Source organism: Drosophila bipectinata, chromosome XR, assembly GCF_030179905.1.
Source record: "Drosophila bipectinata strain 14024-0381.07 chromosome XR, DbipHiC1v2, whole genome shotgun sequence".
NCBI classification, from domain to species: Eukaryota; Metazoa; Arthropoda; class Insecta; order Diptera; family Drosophilidae; genus Drosophila; species Drosophila bipectinata.
The window spans coordinates 22,158,114-22,178,642 of NC_091735.1; the positions used below are offsets into that span (position 1 = coordinate 22,158,114).

Consider the following 20,529-nt stretch of genomic DNA (forward strand, 5'->3'; position numbering starts at 1 on the left):
CCAGCCACCAAACCAAAAGAGAGCGACTAAGAGTGAGTCAAGCTTAGCTTTTTTCAATGAAAAAGGTCAAGCGCAAAGCCAAGCAGCACCTGCTCAGTGATACAGGTGTCTCTCTTGCCGAGCTCTCTCTCTAAAGCTCACTCTTTCGCTTTCCGACTCTAGCGCACGTAAGCGTGTCGTGTGCAGGGGATACTGTTAAAAAGAAGAAAGAGAACATTGGAGCGACTAACTAGCGATCGCTAGCCTCTGTGAGAGTGAGAGCGGCGGATATAAAAGCAGATCTCCACCGGCACAAGTGGAGCTGCAAACAAAAAAAAAATTTCATTTTCAAACGGAACTTTGGCGAAATCCGTACTTCTCCCACCGTCACTTCTTTAATTCTTTTTTCGCTGTCACTCTTTAATTTTTCCTCCGTGCTTTTCGGTTTGTTATTGTTATTGTTATTTTTTTTGCTGTGTGTTTTTTCGGTGTTTTTTTTTCGTTTTTGGACAAGGTTCTCCGAACGTAAATAAAATATTAATTAATTTATTTACTGTGTATTTAAAACGCCAAGTTAAACAATTAAAATGAGGTAAGAAAATAAAATCAATATTAAGAAAAATCAATATTTTTTTATTGGCAAAAAGTCGATAAAAAATGGAACCGTTCTAGTGATTATTACTTCCACCTGCCGACAGGTGTCAGGTGGGTGTTAGAGCTTGACATGAGAATTTTCTCAACCGGCAAAGTCATATTTCAGTTGTACAAATAGCACGGGTTCTAGAAAAAATATACAAATTCTTCAATACACATATCCATTAAAAACAAACTATTAAAAACAAGTAGAATTCTCATTTATCATAAAAGTTTCAGGTTTTTTGAAATATGAACCGCTTTTGAGGCTGTAATTCAAGTACTGTTTTTTTTTTGTTGGATAATCCCTTATTAAATATAGCCATTATACAACCACAATAGCTAATTGGATATTCCCCTCTAAAATATAACAATTATTTATGGTTTTAAGAAAAAATGTGTATTGTTTTTTTTAGCAAGTCAGTTGTCGAGTTTTTTGAAACACTAGATCGTGGGAGATAAGATAAACCTATAAATTCTGCTATATTACCAGCAGTAATTGGAAACGATATCAAGGAATTTATGATGCAAAAGTTGCTTTATATGTACAGACTTTGCTTTATAGGCTTTATATAGAGTGCTATATAGTACTTAATAGGGTCTTTTATTTAAAAGGGGGTTTACTAGTTGCTATATAATCCTAGAATAAAATACATAAAATATGGTTTTATAGGCATTTTTTCATCATTATAGGCAGTTCTCATAAAAAACCCTACAAATCTATTAATAGTATCTGAATCTCTATTATAGATCCATTATAGTAACTGCCACTGAAAAAATGTCCATAAAGACCATAAATTTTGAACTTGGTACTCCATTGTTTTAGCTTTTCTTTTAGTAATTTAGCTTGTTTTTGGACATTTTATGGACCTCCACTAAAAGATATATATACCCTAACATTGATATAAAGCTTACTTGGAGACCATTGACAGGCTAAGCTATTTTTTGGTTTATGGATATACAAGCTCCCCCTAAACTCTGATAAGATTGGGATAACACTTGCCAATGTATTTACAGTTCTACGTCAATAATAGCTTTAGTACCCCAAACCCCCATCCCCCACTGGGTGAGAATTCCATCAAATAATTAGAGGCCAACGTTTCAAAACTGGTTTCTCTATATAAAAAAAAATCCCCCTCCTCTGTCAATAGTCACTGTTTTTTTTGCATAAATTAGTTGCAGTTGTCGATGAGAGAAGGATTTGTGTATAAAAGCCATATCTTTAGTTTATTTACACCTGCCAATTGGCCAAGAATGACTTTCGTTCCGGCCAAATGTCGTCACGGGCTTTATCATCTCTCTCATACTATATGCCATGGCAGACACGATCCGATTTCAATGACAAGGCATTTATATTCCAAAAAAAAAAAAACTGATAAATATTATATTTTGCACGTCTGTTTCTGTTTGATTGCCTTTGAGTGCCTGGGTCTATTTTGAAAAAAAAGATCTATCGGAGTAATGAAAATATGTAGGTCTCTTGAGAGATCCTCCACTATATTATCTTTTATCTTATCTCCAGTGGGAGGTACAAAAAAGCATCCCAAAATGATCAATATGTCAAAGAGTTTTCTTGTTTTCTTTTTTTGTTTGCAAAAATTTTAGTCATTTAGTCATTAATTACTTCAAGTCTGCAATTATAATTACAAATTAATTGGATTGTATCTCAAGTGGTTGGTTTAGTAGATTTGAAATCTTTCATTAACGACTGAACATGGTGTAATTATAAAAATTAAAAGATAGACAATAACTAAGTCTTTCAATTTTAGAGATTTTTTTTCTCACAGATCAAAGATATTTGAGTGTTAAATGTTAATATTAAGCATTATTATTAAAGACGCCGTATGTCTCAGTTTCTTCTTTATGTTTTTTCTGTTTTATGGTCACACCTTTATCCTTCTTACTTTGAACTTTGGTCACATCTGTAAAATTCTCAAAAAACTAAAGCTATTTATTGGTCAAAAATTCCCCACCATCCATAAGTTATAAAACCATCTATAAGAAAAATGATCCCATTCAAGTATAGCACTCGACTCTACGGTAAACATTTTTGATCATTTCTTATCGTTTTTGTTTAAAGATCGCTTCATTATCAAGTGTTGAGCATTAATTACACTCTATATTCTTCAATGAATTCCATTCCATCGAATTCCATAACCGAAAAAAACGGTTAGAAGGAAGCCCATATAATATCATAAACTTTTACAATATCTGCTGTATAAAACTAAACCGACATCGACCCTGATATTGAGGATATAGACTGCTTTAATCCCAAGCCGCTTAATCGTTAACCATATGGTAGTTCGAACCGTAGAACGATATTTATGATTTAATTGGAGGTAACCGCGCTACCGAAAGCGTGTGACATTGTAAAGTTCCCATTGAGAGACCCATGATCCAATATCGGAAAGTACACAACCCTCTTCTAATCAAACCAGATCGATCTAGATCGGCTATCGGTGGTTATCGGTGGGTATATAATGGGTATGCAGATCAGTATATGATTCAGCAGAAATCGATGAGAAAGTCGAAGGTAGTCCACTCAAGAGGACTATTCCGTAATCTGCAGACGATCGGCGACGATAATCGAAACGTATCACGTAGTGCCTGAAAGGAACGCTGACAGGCAAAAAAATAATACAAGTGTTTATAAGAAACTTTCCCCCAGTACGTCTAAAATCTACGTTAATTATAGAAAATTGCCGGTTAATAGCGTTCAAGTTTTATGGATCTTATGGGCATTTTTATTGGGGGGCCTACAGCTACGCGCTATGCGTGAAGAGGGTGTGTGGTATTCACTTATCAAAAGATCGATAATCGATCCACTTAGAGAACACCCTACCCACAGACTCATCCGGTACGTGGACAGATCTGAAAATGAAAATTCCCTGTCATGGGACTCCTCTATATCAACATTAGAGATAGGATTGGGGGAGCTACTGAATATACAGGTACTATGGGGTAGGTAGCTTCGAGAATCTGTTTTGTAGATTACAGAGAATGATTCGGCTAATTTAATTGGCCAACCAACTACAGAAATTGAAGTCTTAATTGCTGGAGATTACTAATGTGACAGTTATGGCACTCACTTCTTATCTTCTGGTATCAGCCTATGACTATATTCTAGGGGGCTTTGAAATTCCCCTCAGGTTTTTTTTTTGTCGGCTATTTCGGTTATAATTTTGTGGTAATTTTAGTAAATATGTTTTAATTAAATTTTTTCCAAAATTTTTGTTTTTCTGTAAGACCCCAAAAAAAAAATGAACTCCTGTAGAAGTCGAACTCTGGTATTTGTCTACTTTATAGGGTATTCCATGTTGCGACTTGATCTTTTTTTGGAAAATGACTTGGCTTTTTTATTGAACTCCCCATCGATAGCGGCGCCCAAATCAAAGCTAATCGTTGGAACCGCCACCGCTTCCACTCCAAACCTGAACAGGTTCGGTCCTCCATTTCTCGAGAGCCCAGATCCCTATCTCTAAGATGATGATTTTTATGAAAAAAAACCTCATTCCGGTTTCCTTTTCTTCCCACAGAATCGTTTGGAGCAAAAAGCTCGTCCTATGGCTGGTCCTGGCCGCCGTAATGGTTACGGCATTGACCCTCGGCCTGGTCTTTGGACTCCGGAACAAGGACACTCGGCTCATCAGTGGCGCCGTCGTCTCCAATGGCATCGGTTGTGCAGACATTGGCGGTGATGTCCTCAACGATGGCGGCTCGGCGGTGGATGCCGCCATTGCCACGTTGCTGTGCGAGGGCCTGTTGCTGCCCCATTCCATGGGGATTGGAGGGGGATTTGTGGCCACCATTTATACGAGAAGCACTGGGAAAGTAGAGACTGTGATGGCAAGAGAATCGGCACCGGCGGCCGCCACCCAGGACATGTTTGTGGACCAGGGCGAGATCACGGGCGCCAAGGCGGGCGGAGTGCCCGGCGAGATTCTGGGCTACTGGGAGATGCATCGCAAGTACGGTATCCTGCCGTGGAAACGCCTCTTCCAGCCGTCCATCAAGCTGGCCCGAGAGGGTCATGTGGTGTCCCGGTACCTGGCCGCCGCCATCCAATCCAAGCTGACCCAAATCCAAGCGGATCCCTCCCTCTCCTCGGTCTTCCTGAAGGAAAACGGCGATGCCTACCTTGAGGGGGATTACATGAAGCGTACTGTCTTGGGGAACACTCTGGAGAGGATTGCCGAGAACGGTGCCTCGGAGATCTATGATGGCGGCGAGACGGGTCGCATGTTTGTGGAGGACATTCAGGCGCTGGGCGGCATCATTACCGAGCAGGATCTGCGTGATTTCCGAGTTCGTTGGGAGAGTGATGGCCATATCTCTGCCCAGGTCTCCGGCGGCTATACCCTCTATACCACGCCCCTGCCCAGCAGTGGTCCGGTTCTCACCTTCATCCTCAACCTCATGGACGGCCTCTACACAGACAAGTCAGATGTGTACTGGCAGCGTGTTGTTGAATCCTTCAAGCATGCCTACGGCCAGAGGACGAATCTGGGTGATTTCCATGCCGATCCGGAGAATGGACCCGCCATCAATGCCACCCTGGAACAAATGCTACGTCCCGAGTTCGTCGAGAGCATCCGGAAGTTGATCCACGACGATAGTACCTCGCAGAGCTATGATTACTATGGTGCCAACTTTACGGTGGAGGAGGATCACGGCACTGCCCACATGAATGTCCTGCATCCCAATGGAGATGCTGTGTCTATAACTAGTACCATTAATAACTAGTAAGTATATGTTTTAATCTATAATATGTTCTAATTTTTAACTCATTCTAAGAGCTCATAAATCTCAAATATTTATTGGAAGCTCTTTGGTTTGGTAATTACTTAAAATTCTTATCAGTTAGTTAGTGATTTAAAGCTTTAATATATTAATTAAATAATAAATCAACTTCAAGTATCAAAATTTAAAAAAAAAGTCATTTTTAAGAGCTAGATGTACCGGGTATCTTTACAATTATTAACCAAAATCCTCTCTCTATTTCAGTTTCGGTTCCAAGGTGGCCTCTTCCCGGACCGGCATTATCCTGAACGATGAAATGGACGACTTCTCCACCCCGGGCGTCATCAATGGCTTCGGAGTACCAGCCTCCCCAGCCAACTACATCCAGCCCGGAAAACGACCCATGTCCTCGATGAGTCCCGCCATCGTTGTGGACCAGCAGGGCAATGTCCGGCTTCTAGTGGGAGCAGCTGGCGGCACTAGGATCACCACCAGTGTGGCGGAGGTCATACTCAAGTATCTGGTGCGTGGGGAGAGCCTCAAGGCGGCGGTGGACAATGGCAGGATCCATCACCAGTTGGCGCCGATGCGGGTCAGCTACGAGGTGGAGGTGGAGAGCAGCATCACCGACTACCTTAAGCAGGTGGGACATGTGATGTACGAGGAGCCGCAGGGATCCAGCTTTGCGGCCGTCACCGCCATCGGGGCTTTGGAGGAGCCACTGCCCTTCTTCGATCGCCGGCGGATCGGCAGCTCCCTCACCATCGCCAAGGCCAACAAGATGCAGCATTAGGTGGCTGCACTTTCCACACTTTCCATCTTCGTGATCGTGATTTTATTTATTTATATATAAATTTTAGTTCGTAAGCGCCCAGGCCCATGGGTCGTCCATAACGCCCATGGGTCATGTGTACATAACTGTTGGAACCATATTTCGAATAGAGGAGTGTCTTCGAAAGAATTCTTTTATGTTTAATAACAGGCTGTGAATGCCGAAATAGCCAAATATCTGATTATTTGTGTTTTAATTTCAAACTTTACTAATGATACTAAAACTAGTTGGTATTATATTGTACATAAACGCTATTCCTACATGCCTGTTATTTCTAAAATAAATTAATTGCCAGTATTCAAGATTTTTGGGTTTGTTTTTAATTTATTCTTCATATATGTAGATGATTTATCTTTGAGTTTTGAGGACCAGAATACAACAATTTTACTGTAACTCTAGATCTAGACTTGTATTATTTGTCACAAAAAAATCTACAAAATATTTAGTTTCTAGATTCTAATGCAGAATGGTGGAGAATCGATCTAGAGATCGTTTAAAATACTCCTCTTGAGAATCGGATGAGAATTGGGGAAGATATAGCCATCCCCGTGGGCTCTATAGGGAAAACCCCATTTTCAAGGGATCCCATCAGGAAAAATGGACAAAAAATCTAAAAAATATTTCGTGTCAGGATTTTGATGCAGAATGATGGAGAATCGATATAGAAATCGTTTAAAACACTCCGCTTGAGAATCGGATGAGAATTGCGGAAGATATAGCCATCCCCGTGGGCTCTATAGGGAAAACCCCATTTTCAAGGGATCCCATCAGGAAAAATGGACAAAAAATCTAAAAAATATTTCGTCTCAGGATTTTGATGCAGAATGATGGAGAATCGATATAGAAATCGTTTAAAACACTCCGCTTGAGAATCGGATGAGAATTGGGGAAGATATAGCCATCGCCGTGGGCTCTATAGGGAAAACCCCATTTTCAAGGGATCCCATCAGGAAAAATGGACAAAAAATCTAAAAAATATTTCGTGTCAGGATTTTGATGCAGAATGATGGAGAATCGATATAGAAATCGTTTAAAACACTCCGTTTGAGAATCAGATGAGAATTGCGGAAGATATAGCCATCCCCGTGGGCTCTATAGGGAAAACCCCATTTTCAAGGGATCCCATCAGGAAAAATGGACAAAAAATCTAAAAAATATTTCGTGTCAGGATTTTGATGCAGAATGATGGAGAATCCATCAAGAAATCGTTTAAAACACTCCGCTTGAGAATCGGATGAGAATTGGTATAGCCATCCCCGTGGGCCCCATAGGGAAAACGCCATTTTCAAGGGATCCCATCAGGAAAAATTAACAAAAAATCTAAAAAATATTTCGTCTCAGGATTTTGATGCAGAATGATGGAGAATCGATATAGAAATTGTTTAAAACACTCCGCTCGAGAATCGGATGAGAATTGGGGAAGATACAGCCATCCCCGTATTTCCAAATAATACTTTATTTTTATACACCGCGAAAGTTATTATAATTATTATATATTTTTTTTATACAAATAATAAATAAAATAAATATCTTAGTCTTAAAAAATTTGAAATCTAGCCATTCTTTACCCCCAAACAATTAAAATGTATTACAACTTTAAAAACTTGTAAAAATAATGTTTATTTTTGAATTTCCCGCCCATTAGAGATGGGACTTGTGAGGGAAACTCAAATTCCATAAGGAAAACCCACCGCTAGAGGTCTCTAGCGTCAACAAGTTGCCACTAATTATAAGCATAACGCCTTGCAAGGGGCTAAAAAACGGCAAAACGCCTTACCAGTTGAACATTTCTCCCTTCTTTTTTTTGTTTACGTTTGCACCGCAAAAATTCGTGCAACTGCACTCGCAACTTTGTGTCGCAACGGCTGCCGGTGTCGAGGGCTGCGGTATCTCAAGTGCCCCCCCAAAAAACGGAAGGAAGTGCTGGCGGTTTTTTGTATTTCTTCCAAAGTTTTCTTCCAAAAAAATATTTTTCGTTCTTGTTTTTCGTCGCCTGCCTTTGATCAGCAGTTGTGTATCGCTATCCTATCTCGCTCGCACTAATAGCGGCAAAAGCCTGGTTAACCATAAACCTGGCCAAGAAGAAGAAGAAGCAGCAGTAACAAAGCAGCGGCAGCAGCAGTGGCAGCAGCAGCAGCAGCGCAGCAGCAGAATCAGTAGCAGTAGCAACAGCGGCATTTGAACCAAAAAATTCTTGTGCTTTGATTTCATTTGTTCTGTTACGGTTCTCGGTGGTGTTTTTTCTTCTTCTTCTTCTTCTTATTTTTGGCCGAGACTCTCTCTTCTCTCCAGAATCTAGACACGTCAACAAATAGCTGGTCCCCAGCTGGCCCATTAGAGAATTGGAGAACATCGCGCGAGAGAGAGAGAGATCCGATAGAGGAAGATGCGCGTAAGCAATATTCGCAGTGGACGGATCTGCCGGTTGGCCCTGTGCCTCTTGGTTATCCTACCGCTACTGTATCTTTTGGCCAACTGGAGTGATCATCATAAGCGGGTCCAGGAGGCATATCACACCCGGTTCGGTGGGCCAAAGTTTGCCCATCAGCGGCTCGAGGGCCGGCCCAAGGAGACCCCCAAACTGGTCGAGGGTAAGTAGGGTCTTCAGAAGATGGTGGAGATTTTCTTGAAGATTTGGGGCTATCACCAGAGGGGAGAAACCTGTTTTTTTTTATAGATTTTTTTTTTTTTTGACAAGTTACACATGTTACATGTGTAGAGACACCTACGAGTCAGGGAGATGATGTCTATAAGAGGGTTTATTACATTTTTGGTTGTCTTGGGTGGTTTTTTGAAGATTCTATGGCTTATATATCTTTGGATATATCTTAGGATTGTTCTTATAGTATCCATAGGTATTATATATCAAATATTATCTTTCAAATATGGTCTTAAAATGATCATAATATCTTAAAATCTACTACATCTCCCAAAGAAATGTTAAAAATGTCTAATACAGAGGGTTTTTTGATAGAGTTATATTATATATAGATCTTAAAAACCATTATAGATACTTTAAGATCATGGTTTATGGAAGAGTTATATTTTATAGATCTTAAGATCCATTATAGATGCTCCAAGATTGCCTAATATATCCAATATTCTCTTTAAAAATATTTAAATAAATTAAAGTTCTTTTTAAAAAAAAAGGTATACTTCTCCAAGACCCTAAGAACTAAGACCTTATAAGCGATAAGGTTTCGTTTTTTTTTTTTAGGAAATAGAGGAAACCTTCCATTAAGACCCTAAGAACTGAATGATAAAAAATCAAGACTGACTAATTTTCTTAATGGCTTGATAAAAGCAAACAATTTATCGAAGAAACCACCTTATCTTTGAGTTAAAAAACCTAAAATATTTGAATTTAAAGAGAAAATAATTATTTTATGGGAAATGGGTATTATTTTTAATCAAAATATGGAGATACTATAAATATAGAGATACCTTTACCACCCAGTAACTCTACAAAAGTCAGCTATCCAGACCTCTGTTTAAACACCTGCATTTGCATTTCCAAACCAGCTATTTAATATTCCATATAATTCCAGGCCTGGGTAACTTTGAGCCCAAAGATCTGACGCCACGTACCGGACCCGGTGAGAATGGCGAGGCCCACAATCTCTCCAAGGACAAGAAGAACAAGGCGGATGCCTCCGAAATGGAATATGGAATGAATATCGCCTGCTCCGATGAGATCTCGATGCATCGCACCGTCAAGGATACCCGACTGGAGGAGTGTCGTCATTGGGATTATCCCTATGATCTGCCCAAGACCAGTGTCATCATTGTCTTCCACAACGAAGGCTTCTCCGTACTGATGCGTACCGTCCACTCGGTGATCGATCGTTCGCCCAGCCATATTCTCCACGAAATCATCCTGGTGGATGACTTCTCCGACAAGGAGAATCTGGGCGCTCAGCTGGACACGTATGTGGAGCAGTTCAAGGGCCTGGTCAAGGTGATAAGGAATAAGGAGCGAGAGGGATTGATTCGGACCAGGTCGCGAGGTGCCACCGAGGCCACGGGTGAGTGTGTGCTGCTTGGAGAAACGTGTCTCGAGCTTATCGGTTTTGGATATTCCCATTCAGACGTGGGAATTCCAAGTCTTAGAAATGGAATTTCTAAAAGATTAGAGAGAGTTGGAGGTTATCTGTTCTGTAGAATGTAGAATGAGTTATGGTAGAGATTAGAGAAGAGTTGGTATTATTTTTCAGAAAGAAATATCAAAAGATTAAAGCTCCAAACTTGGTGATTGGTTGGTATTTCAAATCAGAAGAGAATCTTAGATATAGAAGAGAATTCTTTGGGTTCTATATGGTTATCTCTCCAAACTCTCTAAAAAGACAAGGTTTATATACCAGGGAATCCTTTCTTTATGTTTTCCCCCCAAATCTTGATAGGAAAGTAACAAGATACTCCCAAATCCTATACCCATACTCCCAACACTATAATTCCCAAACACCGAGTTCGATTATGCTCTCTAAACATGTCCAAAACTTCCCTAGAACTGCAAACTAATCCTATTTCTTGTATCCCCCAGGTGAGGTCATCGTTTTCCTGGACGCCCATTGCGAAGTGAACCTCAACTGGCTGGCTCCTCTGCTGGCGCCCATCTACCGCGACCGGACCGTGATGACAGTGCCCATTATCGATGGCATCGATCACAAGAACTTCGAATACCGTCCCGTCTATGGCACCGAGACCCACTTCCGCGGCATCTTCGAGTGGGGCATGCTGTACAAGGAGAACGAGGTGCCGCGTCGCGAGCAACGTCGTCGCAGCCACAATTCGGAACCATATCGGAGTCCCACCCATGCCGGTGGTCTGTTTGCCATCAACCGGGAGTACTTCCTGGAGCTAGGAGCCTACGATCCGGGTCTGTTGGTGTGGGGCGGCGAGAACTTTGAGCTGAGCTTCAAGATCTGGCAGTGCGGCGGCAGTATCGAGTGGGTGCCCTGCTCCCGGGTGGGCCACGTCTATCGCGGCTTCATGCCCTACAACTTCGGCAAGCTGGCCAGCAAGAAGAAGGGTCCCCTGATCACCATCAACTACAAGCGTGTGATCGAGACCTGGTTCGATGACACCCACAAGGAGTACTTCTACACGAGGGAGCCGCTGGCCCGCTACCTGGACATGGGCGACATCAGCGAGCAGCTGGCCCTAAAGAAGCGTCTCAACTGCAAGAGCTTCCAGTGGTTCATGGATCACATTGCCTACGATGTGTACGACAAGTTCCCAGGGCTGCCGGCCAACCTCCACTGGGGCGAACTCCGGTCCGTGGCATCGGACGGATGCCTGGACTCGATGGGCCTCCAGCCGCCGGCCATTATGGGTCTGACCTACTGTCATGGCGGTGGAAACAATCAGCTGGTGCGGTTGAATGCCGCCGGGCAGCTGGGCGTTGGAGAGCGATGTGTGGAGGCGGATCGGCAGGGCATCAAGCTGGCGGTCTGCCGGCTGGGCACTGTGGACGGTCCCTGGCAATATAATGAGCACACCAAGCACCTGATGCACCGCGTCCACAAAAAGTGCATGGCCCTGCATCCGGTCACCCAGCAGCTGGCGCTGGGACACTGCGATGTCAACGATAGCTACCAGCAGTGGTGGTTCAAGGAGATACGTCCTCGGTGGTAAGTTCAGGTCGGATAAGGATATCGAGAGGATCGACAAGGACGGGATCATAAAGGGTTTCAAAGCCGGGGCACGGGGGGACGATATTTTAGAAAAAAAAAAGAAAAACAAAAAACAAAACAAATAACAGAAAAACTTAAAAACAAAAAAACATAAAAAACTAAAAAAAAAAGCAATTTAGTGAAAATGAGAAATAATTAATGGAATTGTTGTTGGTTTTTTTGTAACGCATACGACTATAAAAAATAACAAAACATAAACACAAAAAAAAAGAATCATAAAAATATTTAAAATTAAGAAGACTTTTGGAAAAAAACAGACACAGACAGCAGGCAGGCATGGAAATACTTTCAAGGTTCATTTCTTATCAAGGACATTAAATGTCCTGGAGGAAAATAAAAAAAAAAACTATAACCAGAAAGCTCCCACAAAAAATATTCTAACTTAAGTTTTAAGAACTTAAGAAGTTAAGAAAATATGTAGAGAATCTTCTTAGAGATAAAGTTTTGCTTTTTTTTTTGGAAAATCATTAAAAAAGGGTTTTTTTTCTAGTACTATTCTAGTATTCTATTAGAACTTCTTTTCTCGAAATACTAGTACTCTTCTATTTTGGTATTTCTAATAATACTTTTCTATTTTAAATTTAAGAGTATATATTTTTGACAAAAATTTAGAAAATATATACTTAAAACAAGCATAAAAAAACAATTTTTAAGAATTTTTTTTTAAAGAGTTTCAAAGTTTTGATTGTGTTTTTTTTTTATAGTAATCGAAATTGATAAAGTTTGTAATAGTTTATGAGATATTTGTTTAAATTTTAAATTTAAAACTATGTTTAAAAACTATAAATACTCGCTTAAAATAATTATTAAATTTTTCCTCAAGAATTTTAAAAAACTTTCTTATTTTGAGTTATTTTTTCAAAATTTTCAATGTAAAAATAGATATTTTAGTTACAAAATTATAGAAATTTTTAAAAACAAACATAATATCCTCAATATGTAAGCTTTTAAATAATTTTAAAACCTTTTTCTTTAAGAATTTCCAAAATTTCCTTGCTTTTCTTTGAAAAAACATTAAAAAAGATAAGTTTTCTTATATTTTGAGATTTTTTCCTAAATTTTAAACTCAGAACTATTTATTTTATATAAAAATGGGTCTAAAAAATGTTAAAACCAAGCATAGCGTCCCAAAATATGCTTTTAAATTATTTAAAAATTATTTGTTTAAGAACTTTAAAGAAAATTCCATAAAAAAAACTAATTATGAATCATTCTAATATAATCTATGAAACTATGAATATTTTTAAATAAGCTTAATCTTCTAAAAACTTTTATAACACTCTTTTTTTTTAAACAATCTTTTTTAAAATTTTCCAAAAACCCTAAAAAAGCAACAAATCTTTTAAAGAATCTCATAGAAAAAGGATAAGAACCTCGACCATCTCTATATAGTATTTCCATGTCCCCATGCCGGTCCTGTTACGTTTTTCCAGATGAGTGAGAAAGAGCTAGCTAGCTGACGAGCATGAGATAGAAAGAGAGAGTGCGTTAGTTGTAGAAACGATTGCGAAAGAGACGGAGCGATGGCGAGTGCAATAGCTGAATAAATTGGTAGATTATTTTTTCTAATTTCCCTTATGATTGCCAACACGAAACACAAATCAATGTACTAACTTTAGTCCGTAAATCTAAGTACTTCCTGAAAACTTACTAAGGCCACTAAGTTTTCAAGCTGCCACATTCCAATACTAATTTTTTCTAAAATTTTGAACAAAAAAACCAAATGGGAAAACATAAAGCGAAGCTCAAAATAATCCCATAAATTTTGTATTTTTTTTTATGTAAACTATAATTTAATATTTGTTTTCCTTTAAAAAAAAAAAATAAAAGAAATATTTTATATTTGAAGTGTAACTCTAGAGTTATCGAATAAGTCTGAAAATTAGAAATAGAAATAAAACGTTTTCTAAACATTTTTAAAAACATTTAAAAGTTCTTGTTAATGGGTAACCCCCCCTAATGAATGATTCATAATTTTTTTTGTTAAATAGAATCAGAAATAACAAGTGGGGAAAGTGGATGATAATAATGTTGTCTTGAAGGCGATTCGTCTCGAAGTTGCTCGATGATTGTGGCAATAACTGAGTTCCAGGGAAGTCCACTGGCGATAAGATTCCAGGAACCAAACAACAGATGGGGCGGGGAGGGTTACTAAATAGTATACAAAGTATCCACCAGCTGGCCCTTAATTAAAAATATATATATATATTTTTTTTTTTTGCAAATCATTGATTTTTCTTTTAGAAAAAAACATCCTATGTTTTTTTTTACGAAATTCCCAAAAATTCCGGGCTATCTTCCGGATGGGGCGGGGTCTCGCGGATGATTAGATCCAAACGCAATAACACCAAAAATTGTTCAATTTAATTGAGTCAAGTGGTAGGAGGATCTTATCATTGTTATTATTGTTGCCCTAACTATAAGGGTCTATGGATTTTAAAGGTAAGCAAAGGTGGCTTAACCCTATAGGGCATAAGATTTGGTAAAGATATTCTATTGTATCTCTGAGGTTAACTATCTCTCATGATCATAAAGAATATTCCTCTTTTATATTTTCTCAAAAAAGAGTATTCCCCTATTCTTTATGATATGGCATACCGCTCCTGGGGATTAGACCTTGTTGGTTGGCCCACTTGAAATTGGCAATGCCTCGATTGGTCGAGTTCCAGATAAGGGCCCGAAAGACTTTCCCGGACCCGCAGTATAAATAGTCGCCGATTCAGACCTTGGCCATCATTCCGTGATTTGAACGCGACCGTATCTTCCAAAGATGTCTCACCTTAGTTTCGTTCTTTTGGGAGCCCTTTTGGGCTGCCTGGTGGCTAGTGGTGCTGCCGGTGTTGTGCCCAGTCCCAGGATACTTGTCGTCAAGGACATCAAGGAGTTTGTGGCCCAGAATCCAAGTGTTCATCTCCAGGCTTTGGAAAAGGAAATAGTTCTTCCCAAAGCCCGTGATGCTGGTTTATTGTCAGTTCGTTATAATTTAGGAGCTCGTATTAGTGGTAAGTTTTAATATTTTCCAAAACAAAAAAAAAAATAAGATGAGTTATATTGTGAATTTCTTGCATACTTTTAGGTGATCGCCTGGTGGCCCAATCAGCCGATACCTATGGCTATAGCCAGTACCAAGATGTCAGCCTACAGTTGACATATCCGGAGAGTGGCAGCGGAGCCATCGTCTCCTATGTGGAGATCACTTGCACTCAGGACGATAGCGACGGTAGTGCCTATGTGATTGCCGGTGGAATTGGCCAGCGTTTCATCTCCATTGTCTTGGAGGCCAACAACACCAAGAACTTCTCCTACCAGGTTCAATACTATGGACAGAATTAAGTCACAGAAATCGGACTAAGTTAGAAATAGATCTTCTTGACTTTGGAGTTTTTTTTTGTTTCCTTTCTAAGATCTAAAATAAAAATACATACATATATGCATCTCGATATAAGAAAGGTTAATGGTTTTCGAATTAATAATATTTTTGAAAAAGTACTGGGTATCTTATAATTCTTATACTTATTTTATAAATGGTATTTTTGTGGGAAAAGTCTATTGTTAGTTATAAACTGATAACTTTTCAAATTAAAAGATTATTTTTTAGAGAAATCGTAGACAAGTGGACAGGTGATAGATAGCTGTGGATAGATAGGTGTTATCAAGTATACCCTTTTCTCAAAACCGTTGCAGACTTTTAGGCGGTAAATGATATAGTTTCTTATAATCATTTCTTCCAAAAAATGGACTAAGAAAAAAAGTTTAAATGGCCCTTTTCTTAACTTTCCTTTAATATTTTAATTTAATTTAAATATTTATAATTATTTCTCCCTCTGTATAGCCTATTGATTGGAATCATATATCATCTATCCATACCCATCCCCCAACCACAGCTCCTGCCACCTAATCTAGAGTAATACTAAATTGTTTTCAAAACTCACGCGCCTTCCACTCGAGTACCATAAATCTGGGCCACACCACTCACTCACCTGCATCTGATTGGGGGGATTCGGTTGGAGAACTTGCCATATAATACCCAGAGATATACCCAGAGAGACTCCAAATCGGAACCGGAGTCAGTGTCGTAAATTAAACGTTGGCTTTTATATCTCTGACGTATGACTGTATTTTGCAATTCACACAGAATGTTTCAAAAATGAATCATTTGATTTCAACAATTATGTAATAATATATAAAGAAGGTTTTCAAATATTGGGAATTATAAGTCAAAGATTAATACTTTAGGTATGGGACCCCCTTCTCAAGACCATTGTTTAGCAATTTCCGCAAAAAAATTAATGAATCATTCAAGGTAATCACAAGTGGATGATGAGACTCAACCCTGGGAATACCTTCGATTACACACCGAATCCCATTCATCCATTTGGGGACTACTTCATGTTCAATTCCGGCCTATAGACGAGAATCTACGTCAGGTAGTCAGTCAGTGAGTGCCTTTCCATATTACGTCTCTCGGGTACTATTGGCCATGTTGACTGACTTGGCAATTGACTTTATTGATAGCTTTATTTTTTTATTAGATTGTTTGCCATTGTGGGCCAATTATGCATATCAAGGCTAAGATTGCCATTTTGAGTAAATAAATAAACAAACAAACACGTGCTATGTAGAATATTCATCCCATCTTCACGGTAATTGAAAAATATTGTGAAATATACTTGAGACTTGAGAAGTACCTGCCACCGGATTCTGATGGAGGAAGTCTTTTTTTGGTCCTTGATTTGATCTATCTTAAGGTGTTTAATATTCGACCAAGTAATTGAGTCATTAACCTATTAATAACTCTTGGTTCCCTACTCCAAATCCCCTCAGATACTCAACTAAACGATTAGTGTAAGCCAAAGTGGGTGCCTATTTATAGGAACTGAGCAAAAAATTATTATGGCCAATTAATGGCAGCGGGACTGCCGAAACTGCCATGGCCAATTCCGGAGCTTATCGTTCAGTTGTCGAGCCGAACCGCCTTATCGGAGGAGTGACCGCCGATAACAGGGTCCGTATATAAGCGGGACACGGCCCTCTAGACGTAGCCAAAATCCAAAAAGCAATCGAACCAAAAACATTAGAAACTAGAAACATTTGTTTCTTTAAATTTTTATTTTTTTTTTTGGTTTTATTCGTGATCCTGAAGATGTTTCGTGTTTTGTATCTGACGGTAGCTGTGTTGGGTATCGTGACTAGTGTTACTGTTTTGGGACTACCCCATGCCCGGGCCAGTGATCTCGGCTATACGGATATCACACCGGTTACCGACGATACTCGCTATACGACCCTCCATCCGGATGTTGTTCTGACCGAAATGGACAAGGTGAAGCACTCCAAGGGCAATGTGGTCTTTACAGCAGGAGGACGCACTCCAGGTGGGTTTACCAAGAAATCGATAGAAGTCCCATAACTAAGCTAATAATCTCCCTTTTCTCTCCCAGGCGACCGTGTCATCGTCAATCACTATGATTCCGAAAGCTTTCCCAGTGCCGTGGATACGGAGGTCCTAATGAATTATCCCTCGGGAACGAGTACTGGAATCACTCTAACCTGCATTGAGGTTTACGTGGAAATGTCGGCAGATGATGCCGGTGGCTATATCACTGCTGGTGGCATTGGATTAACCAATGTCGAGGTCCTGCTGACCTCCAACAAAACCCGAAACTTTGTCTACGAGACCTACATCTATGGCTACTAGACCTCCTCCACCACTCAAGATCGATCGTACGTTCTCTTCAGATCTTTCAGCAACTAATAAAGTTTCGCTTGGAATCCAACTGTGATCGTAAACACTCCTCCAGAGACCAAAAAAAAAAAAAAAAAAAACAAGAGTATTATTAGATCTAGATTTAAATTAAAGAAAGACACAAGTTGAAAAAAATCATTCCTGTTTTTCAAATCCACTTCAAAGAAATTGTTTCGCTTATCTCGGACGGCACGAGAAGAACGGCACCTCCTCCTCGCTCCGAGGTCTGCTGTTTTTGGGGTCTGGAGACTCTTTGGAGTCTTATCTCATGCAATCGGGTTTCAACTGCGTCATTTCGGTTTCCTTACTTTAATTGAAAAGAGCTCAGTCCCCCAATCGGACATCATGTGATATATATAATTTAGATAAGGAGGACTGGGCCTGGGCCTGGGCCTGGGCCTGGGCCTGGGCCTGGGCCTTGGTCTTCATCTTAGGTTCTAAGATACAAATTAGCATATAATATTATAAAATTATATAAATAATAATACAATTATTTTTTATACATAATACCACGCTGATAACCTTACTGATAAGCTACAGCATCCCCACATCATTTAATATTTCGGTCTCCGTGATCAGTTCGGTATTGAAACTCATCGAGACAATAATGTTGCGGCTTTTTGTGATTTCCATAGCTATTTTGGCGGAAGCTTTAGCTTCTCCTACCGATAGTGGGCTGTCTTTGAGAAGTGAGTTCATCATTATCATCTCAACTGAGTCTGATATTATTGGGTTTTCCAGGAGGTGAGCCTTGTCCCCATATGCTAAACTATCCGGAGAGTAAGTGCGCGTATAATTGTCCGCAGATTAATGAGCTCGTGGAGAAGGGCTTTATCACAGAGGTGGTTAAATGCAATATTGATAGCATTTGTTGTCCCACCTCAATGCTCCAATCGGGAGGCACCACCTCATCAACTAATTCTGTTGATAGAGTGCCATTATTTCCCAAATCCAGATCGAATTTTAATACCAGTTCCGGGTTTGTGTTCAAGTTCCCGCCTTTGGCTGAACTTAGGTACATCACTAGCTCACATGATGAACATCAGTACAGATGTACAGCTTTATTGATTCGCGAGAATTATGTTCTAACATCGGCTGGGTGTGTCGGCAACGATCCTATCGAGAGACCCGAACATGTATGCTTTGGAAATTGTCATAATCTTACCAAGGCAGCCAAAAGAAATATATCACACGAGATTAGTGTAAGTATAGGACAAAAATCATCTTTTTAGAATAATTCTAATTTAATAAAATTATTATTCCCCAGCACGCTTCAAAATACAGATTCAATAATGATCTTTCCCTCCTTAACTTTGATGGCGGCTTGAATTCTTCTGAAATTCCTGTTATTTGTAAAAAAAGAGATTTGGAACACGCCGCCCGACTTGTAGCCGTTGGTTTCACCCGAAGAGAAGGTAAACAAACTCTACTCTTACTTAATAATTAAAAAATTAATTAAAAATTGTTTAAATTTTTTTGTAGAAAACTGCAATCTATTCCAAGAGAATATAGAAATAATGCCATTCGAGCATTGCCAAAATCTGGAAAATAATTTCAAGGTCGAGGGTATAGACGGTGATAAGGATACCCATTTCTGTGCCAGGCCCATTAACATGAAAAAGAATGATCTAGGATCCTGTACTCGATGCCTACGCGGCAGTGCCAGTGTCCTGTTTGCCATTCTATCGGACTACAGTCATTGTGTTTTGGGCATAGCCACGCCCACAATCAGTAGCTGCTACTATAGCTCGGCGGTACTGTACTACACCAGTTTATTGAATCCGGATGTCACGAACTTTATTAAATCAGCGAAATGATTTTCCATTTTAACCATGTTTGTGGTTGCCAATTTTTTTTTTTCAGATTAAATAAATTTTATAAAAAAAAAAAACTTTAAGAAGAAATAAATTAAATTTGTGTTTTTTTTTAAATTAAATTGAAGAATTTTGGGATTTTTATGAGTATTTCATGAGTATGAGTAGAACTTTGGCTTTATTATTAAAAGTGCAATACTTAGAATCAATAAAAACACATTTTATATAAACAATATTTTTTTAAATAAAATTTTGTCAGAAATAATTAAGTATAAATAATATTTATATATTAAAAAAAATATTGTTGAACTTACCCGCCCACTGTACCTTTCACTTTACATCCCACTGTATGTCGTTTACGGTCTATAAGCTAACGGTACTTTTCGCTGTCCAAGTGGCTTCTACCTCTCACACTCTCTCACTAACACATGCACTCACGAACTGAAGAGAAGAAGCAACCGTTACGAAACCGTTTTTGTATTTCAGGATAATAATTTAAAAACTCTATTTAAATTAATAAATCACTTATCCTAAGACACTAAAATCACTTTATTCAGCGACGAGAATGAGAACTCAAAGGAGAAACACAGAAAAACTCGCGTTTTGGCGGCATCATTGCTTGAGTAACGGAACTTTTGTGTAAGGGAATCCTTAAAACGATATATAGAGAGAAGATTCGCTCAGATCTTGTTATCCTGGGGGATATCAAGATACATTTCTTAACTTTTACTAATTAGGCACTGATATTTAAGCACAAAACAAAAAGAAATAAAAAATTCAAACGTATCCACAGACCGAAGAAGCGCCAAGGATCGTGCCAGCGAAGAAAATGAAAGAACGGAGATGCCGGAGTGGAAAACTGTGCCTAGTGTGGCCAGAAATTTCAGTAATTGGCAGCACTGTTCAGGACTTGGGCGCCAAAATAAATATTTTTAAATTTAATGAGAATGAGAGGTAGATAAATAGAAGGTTAAAAGATATTAAGGTATTATTGTAATAATTATTATTATTTTAATTCCTAAAAGGCTTGAAGATATAAAGGTATTATTATAATAATTATAAATATTAAAATTCCATTTTATTATCAAAAATAGC

The 20,529-nt window shown here is 39.0% G+C and overlaps 5 protein-coding genes across 7 annotated transcripts; all 5 read left to right on the forward strand.

The window, feature by feature from the left end:
- Positions 1-293: 293 nt before the first annotated feature.
- Ggt-1 (gamma-glutamyl transpeptidase) lies at positions 294-6,486 on the forward strand. 3 transcript variants are annotated; one of them, XM_017243257.3, is made up of 3 exons: positions 294-571; positions 4,149-5,354; positions 5,617-6,486. In XM_017243257.3, exons 1-3 carry the CDS (start codon positions 567-569, stop codon positions 6,143-6,145), a joined length of 1,740 nt encoding a protein of 579 aa, XP_017098746.2. In that variant the 5' UTR covers positions 294-566; the 3' UTR covers positions 6,146-6,486. The 3 variants fall into 3 exon arrangements, with proteins under 3 accessions (XP_017098746.2, XP_070139241.1, XP_070139240.1); XM_070283140.1 differs by lacking the exon at positions 294-571 and adding an exon at positions 3,875-3,899; XM_070283139.1 differs by lacking the exon at positions 294-571 and adding an exon at positions 3,906-4,051.
- A 1,483-nt stretch (positions 6,487-7,969) lies between these two features.
- Positions 7,970-12,043, forward strand: Pgant7 (N-acetylgalactosaminyltransferase 7). The gene is made up of 3 exons (XM_017243250.3): positions 7,970-8,775; positions 9,733-10,209; positions 10,725-12,043. Exons 1-3 carry the CDS (start codon positions 8,571-8,573, stop codon positions 11,816-11,818), a joined length of 1,776 nt encoding a protein of 591 aa, XP_017098739.1. The 5' UTR covers positions 7,970-8,570; the 3' UTR covers positions 11,819-12,043.
- A 2,554-nt stretch (positions 12,044-14,597) lies between these two features.
- LOC108126599 (uncharacterized) lies at positions 14,598-15,326 on the forward strand. The gene is made up of 2 exons (XM_017243254.3): positions 14,598-14,879; positions 14,954-15,326. The coding sequence occupies exons 1-2, from the start codon at positions 14,648-14,650 to the stop codon at positions 15,208-15,210; spliced, it is 489 nt and encodes a 162-aa protein (XP_017098743.2). The 5' UTR covers positions 14,598-14,647; the 3' UTR covers positions 15,211-15,326.
- Positions 15,327-16,910: 1,584 nt separating this feature from the next.
- Positions 16,911-17,651, forward strand: LOC108126600 (uncharacterized). Its single transcript, XM_017243255.3, has 2 exons — positions 16,911-17,249; positions 17,316-17,651. Exons 1-2 carry the CDS (start codon positions 17,021-17,023, stop codon positions 17,570-17,572), a joined length of 486 nt encoding a protein of 161 aa, XP_017098744.3. The 5' UTR covers positions 16,911-17,020; the 3' UTR covers positions 17,573-17,651.
- A 530-nt stretch (positions 17,652-18,181) lies between these two features.
- On the forward strand, positions 18,182-19,437 carry LOC108126598 (uncharacterized). Its single transcript, XM_017243251.3, has 4 exons — positions 18,182-18,309; positions 18,362-18,822; positions 18,888-19,035; positions 19,103-19,437. Exons 1-4 carry the CDS (start codon positions 18,228-18,230, stop codon positions 19,435-19,437), a joined length of 1,026 nt encoding a protein of 341 aa, XP_017098740.2. The 5' UTR covers positions 18,182-18,227.
- The last annotated feature ends 1,092 nt before the right edge of the window (positions 19,438-20,529 follow it).